Source organism: Morone saxatilis, unplaced genomic scaffold, assembly GCF_004916995.1.
Source record: "Morone saxatilis isolate NCDOM2014 unplaced genomic scaffold, NCSU_SB_2.0 Contig8, whole genome shotgun sequence".
NCBI classification, from domain to species: domain Eukaryota; kingdom Metazoa; phylum Chordata; class Actinopteri; family Moronidae; genus Morone; species Morone saxatilis.
This window is the reverse complement of record NW_023340257.1, coordinates 27,408,475-27,413,901: the sequence shown is the minus strand read 5'-3', so window position 1 is coordinate 27,413,901 and position 5,427 is coordinate 27,408,475. Positions and strand designations below refer to the sequence as shown.

The 5,427-nt window shown below is 37.9% G+C and overlaps 1 protein-coding gene across 1 annotated transcript in view; it reads right to left on the bottom strand.

Moving 5' to 3' along the window:
* Nucleotides 1-142: 142 nt before the first annotated feature.
* LOC118341426 (latent-transforming growth factor beta-binding protein 4-like) overlaps nt 143-5,427 on the bottom strand; it is a 5,789-nt gene continuing 504 nt past the window's right edge. Inside the window, exons 2-4 of the mRNA XM_035679666.1 lie at nt 5,024-5,367; nt 4,201-4,353; nt 143-3,949 (exon numbers count right to left, since the gene is read on the bottom strand). Of these exons, the coding sequence (XP_035535559.1) occupies nt 3,807-3,949; nt 4,201-4,353; nt 5,024-5,367 (640 nt within the window). The 3' untranslated portion in view covers nt 143-3,806. The remainder of the gene's footprint in view (nt 3,950-4,200; nt 4,354-5,023; nt 5,368-5,427) is intronic.

Genomic DNA, 5,427 nt, shown 5'->3' with positions numbered 1-5,427 from the left:
CCAGCTGAGTGCCTTCTCTCTCCGCTTCCCTACAGTGCCAACAGTGGGCAACACTAGCTAACGTTATTGGTAGCAAAATACTAACTGAGGCACAAATTTCAGGCACAAAAACAACAAATGCGAAACAAACACGACAGACGGGTTTCAGTAGAAGTGTGTGCAAATATATTTTCATTTCTTGTCATACAAACAACAATAATAAAAAAAGTGAATCATTAACCATAAAAATGAACAATTAAAAAAAAAGACCAGAGACTGAAATTTAAACGATTTACAAAAATCTCTCGTGTGAACACAAAAGGCGGATATCTCTGGCGGATACAGTGCATGTTATACATCAAACTTTAGGTGCTGAGAAGGAAAAGTTCATCACAATGGATTCAGCATGTTAACTACATCAGAAAGTTAATAAAAAAAGACAATAAACGCACTCTCTTACAGGCTGTAACAGCTTCATTCAGTTGGATTATTGTGGAAGAATGTGAATTATTATATACACAATGTGACTGAATGCAGCGTCCAGTACATTCAGCTTGAATTTATGTTCTGAAAATCAAATATAAAAGTCAGTAATTCATCAACACATTTATAAAAGTCATCTGATAATTAACCCAATCAACAAATCTCATGTGCAGATTCAAACCATCAGCTTGTTAGTTTGTAGACTTTTGGTTTTTAATCAAACAAACGGGAACAAATAGTGCATTTGTTGGGGACTATTTTCAACGGCGGATAAATCCACATTTGGAGTTTTAGTGAGTGTTCGGGGCAGCAGGACGGTGTATAAATAAACTACAGTGTGAGTTCATGCTAATGAAGGACGACAATGGAGCTCTACGGTACAAAGAAAGAAGATATATCATTAAGATATGCTACGTGCTAGGCTAATCAATGTTGAAAAGACAACCACGTTTTTAAGGTGGTTAGAAGATAAAATAAACATTTACATAGTCTCATCTTAAAATAGCTAATGTCATCAGATTTAACAAGCTAGCTAAAGACTAATGTAGATTAGCTTTCAGTGGCACTTTGGTTGGGTTTAGGTAATAAAACTACTTGGTTAGGTTTTAGGAAAATATCAGGGTTTGGGACAAAATCAACACTTTCACTTCTGGCAGAAAAGCTTGGCGGTTGAAAGCTACATAACGATGCTAGTTAGCTAATGTTTTGCATCTAAGTACAGGAAAGGAGGCAGCTGAAGCAAAAAGGGGCGTGGCTTGGGAAGGGTCAATATTTGTTAGTATATATATTTACTGTTGGTTTGAGTCTGAACATGAGATTTTTTGACTTTAAGAAAAATATAGAATATCAGCAAACTTATCACAAACATTTGTTGTTGTTAGCTGAATTTGGTTTAATGAAGATCAATCACGGTGTTAATTAATTATTCATGCAGACAGTGTTGATTATAAAACTTATATTATCTGATCTGTAAATCTGTCAGGGTGAATAAACTGCAGAGAAAAAACTTTCTTCTGACTGTGTGACAAATACTGACAAATTATGTTTTTTCGTGAGGCCGATTCAAACGAACCAATTTTGTAAACCATGCTGTTGTTTGTAAAATATCTCAATCTGACCTTTTAACCTAATATTTCGACCCTAAATATTCGTAATAGTCCATGTGTCTATTGAACAGGTAATATATGTAATCAACTGGGAATATCTGGACTCTTCAGAAATCCTGAATACTGTGAGATAATAATTTTTCAGCAGAATTATGCTCCTTAAACCCCCAAGCTAACACTTCTGGGCTTATTAGGCAGTATTTCAGTGGCTACGGCCCGGTGAAAACAGTTTTTCAACATCTATGCTGCTTCGTAGCCAACGTTAAAAATATTTACGTTAACCATTCTGTTGTGCACAATGGGACAGCTACCATGCTAGCACATAAATGAGTTGACAGCTGTATTGTCGGATATTATTTCTGTATTTAAAGCAACAAAATGGAGGAATGTGGTTATACTTAAACATTACTCCTATTTTTTAACTTCATATAATTCATTGATAATAAATTGAGACAATATTTTCCTCTATTTTTACGTCTACAGATCAAATCTTTGTGTTATTGAACAGATGTTGTTGTGTAAAGCGTGAACCAGGTGTTTTATATACTTTGTGGTGTAGATATTATGATTATAGTTTCTTCAGTTTACACACCTGAGCTCCTTCCGGTAGACTGAACTCATTTTATATCAGTTAAAATGTAAAGTTGTTGTTTTGAGCTCTGTGTGAATCCTGATTAGTTTCCTTAAAAAAACAAACACACACGACTGTTTCTTCTTCTACTGCACAACTTCACACGTCTCAAACCCCCCAACCCCCCCAACCTACCGGACTTTCATACAATAAACATCCAGATAGAGTCGAAAACATAAAGATGAACATTGGCACAGCTTGGTTCCCATTGGAGGGCCGGCCTGGTTTGTACTACGAGGCTAATCAGAGCTAGCCTGGCGTCTACTTCTGGGTTAGCCTGGTTTCAACCACTGGGCTAAACAGGGCTTGACTGGTTTAGACTGGGAAGACACTGTGATTCTTTTATCGATCTCTGTACATCTCTGTGATTTTGATCTGTTTTAACAGACTTTTCTGTGAGGCTAAAACTTACGGCTTGTAGTATTTATCTGAATAATCAGAATCAACTGATGGTGTAATAAAGTGACTGTACATAAATATACTAACTCTACTTTTCAGGGTCCGGCTGAAAATGAAATCACATTTTAATAAAATTTCAGTAAATACTGTTAATCTTTGGTGTTTCTTTTGACTTGCGCACTTATTTGGTTAGCACATTTCATGCTGAGGTTACGATACTGTGGTGACAACTGACAGAAAGATAAAGCTAGCTAGGCCTTGTGTTTTCTATAATGCAGAACAAACACGGCACTACAAGTGATATCTAGAGGTAATCTAACGTAGCGTTAATGTCAGTAAGCAGGGCTAACTAGCTAGTTAGCCTATCCTGCTAGATTATACTTTTTAAGTCAAATACAAACTTTCGCAGCGTTTCCATCCAAAATACCCAGAACGTTCAGTTACAGGAACTACTTTTATTTTCTACCTCAGTGTAATGGCAAAATGAACAAAATACAAACTGGTTTACAACTGCAACTAAAATGGTGGCTGAAATAAAATACTTTGAGTACACAACTATAGTATAGTATAGAGTTAAAGTATTTTTCATCAGGACATTCATATTTCTAACCGTGATAATCTCCCTGGTTTTGGTATCGATTACTACATTTCTGGTATTGCGACATCCTCAGTCCCCGAGACTTATCTTACGGTACGAATCGTCCCAAATGATGAATGTTACAAAGAGACAGAAACGCTACATAAACAACACTGTAATATAACTAATATAATTATAATTCCTCACACAGAAACGAGCAAACTTTGAATTTAGTTTTGGGCTAATTTATGCGTACAGTTACTTTATGACACTATTAGTTAATGCTGGTCCCAGTCCACCGTGTTCATTCCCGATATATAAATACAGAAACCAAGAGAGTATTTAGTTAAAATGGGTTGTTGCTCATTAATTAAGAGTTGTCCGGTGGAAACTGTTCCCAGTGTGTTTAAACTAGCCCAGTTTAGCCTTTCCCAGTTTAGTGCAGTCTACAGTATTTAAGTCCAGTACATCTTAGTCTGGTCAAGTCTAGTTTGTCAAATCTGGTTCTAAAGTAAAGCCGGTTTAGTCTAATCTAGTCCAGCCCAGTCTGCCATTGTGTAGTCTCGATCGTCTAGACTAGTTCAGACTGGTCTAATCAAGCCCAGTCCAGTCCAGTCCGGTCCAGTCCGGTCTACGCAGCCACACAGTGGTTGGGTCTGCGGGACATGACGTATCCTCTCCTGCAGACGCAGCGGAACGAGCCCTCAGTGTTCACACAGCGAGCGTTCACACACGGGAAATCCACGCCGGCGCCGCCGTCGCACTCGTTTATATCTGCAAACACACCGAAAAATGACTTTAGAGGAAGAGCGTTGGTGAAGACGTGTGCTGATGGGAGCATCATCTTCAGTTAGCTAATGTTACCAAATAAAAGTTACGTAGAACCAAAAATGGGAAACAATATTCACGTTTCCATCGCAAATTAAACCGAATTTTGATTAATTCAACAAAATAAAATGTAAATGAATGAAACTTAAAAAAATAAATAAATGCGTTGATAGAAACACGGCTAATGCTCGCAGTACCTATACACGTCATGGAGGTCATGTCCAGTTCGTATCCTTGGTAACAGTCACAGGTGTAACCCTCGGCAACGCGAATACACCTGCCGTTTTCACAGCCGTGCAGTATCCCACAATCCTCTGCTGTGCTCAGGCCGGCGTAGGACTCGTAAGGCCCTGAAAGACGAGAGAGAGAAGGGTTCATTGCAGTTCCTCTAACAGCCACTAGTCAGTGAGATAGTTGAACACCGAGCTAACCTTCATTTATCTGCGGTGGATTTTTTTAAATATTATGTTTATAGTTTTAAAACCAAACATGATCTTTTTAATCTGGCTTCTAAATTAACTTATTATTTATTTGTCTAGTTACACATTTTTATCTGTTTTATTATCTATTTTTTCATCTTTTTTTAATCTTTAAAAAGTCATTTATCAGTTATACAAATAAAGTCTGATTGATTTATTACATATTAATATACTGATTATAAATAAATTTGTTCCTTAAGTTAATCTTATAAATAAAGTTATTTTGTTTTTTGTAGTTTTTATATTTGCCCATAATAATTAAAATATATAATATAATAAATTCCCTCATATTAACTAATATGTAACTACCAATGAATTAAAAGCTGATTGTGAAATACCGTTACATGGAGGATGAAGTTTCCAATAATAATTCATATTTGTGGAAATCAACAGCTGCTTCTAAAGTTAATTAGAGCTGCAACGATTAACCAATTAATTGATTAATTTACTATTAAAATAAGCTTTATTTTTATTCTTTTTATGAAACTTCCTCATAAATTCTTATTAAACACAGACCTGCAAAATCAAATAATAAACTCACTCTCATACACCCTCCTCGGTGCTCCTCCTCCTCCTCCTCCTCTGCTCCTCTCCGTGAACGGAGGAAAGGGCGGGCCCGGCCTCCACGCCACATCCTCCTCCTCCTCCTCCTCCTGCTCCTGGTAGGGGGCGCCGGGCAGCGGGGCCAGGCTGAGAGGAGCGCCGTCGGGCCGGGACGGAGGAGGACGGGCCCCGAACGCCCTCTCACCGCGGGGGTCAAGAGGGAGGCGGAAGGGCGGAGTCCTGGGTGGGGAGCCGTCGGGGGGGCTGAAGTCTCCTTCAGAGTAGTAACCAGTGCTGAGAGATACACAGATAGACAGACAGACAGGCACATGTTGTATTTTCCTTTAGGATACCCATTAGCTACAGCATTACAGCAGCTACTATAATTATTATTATTATTAT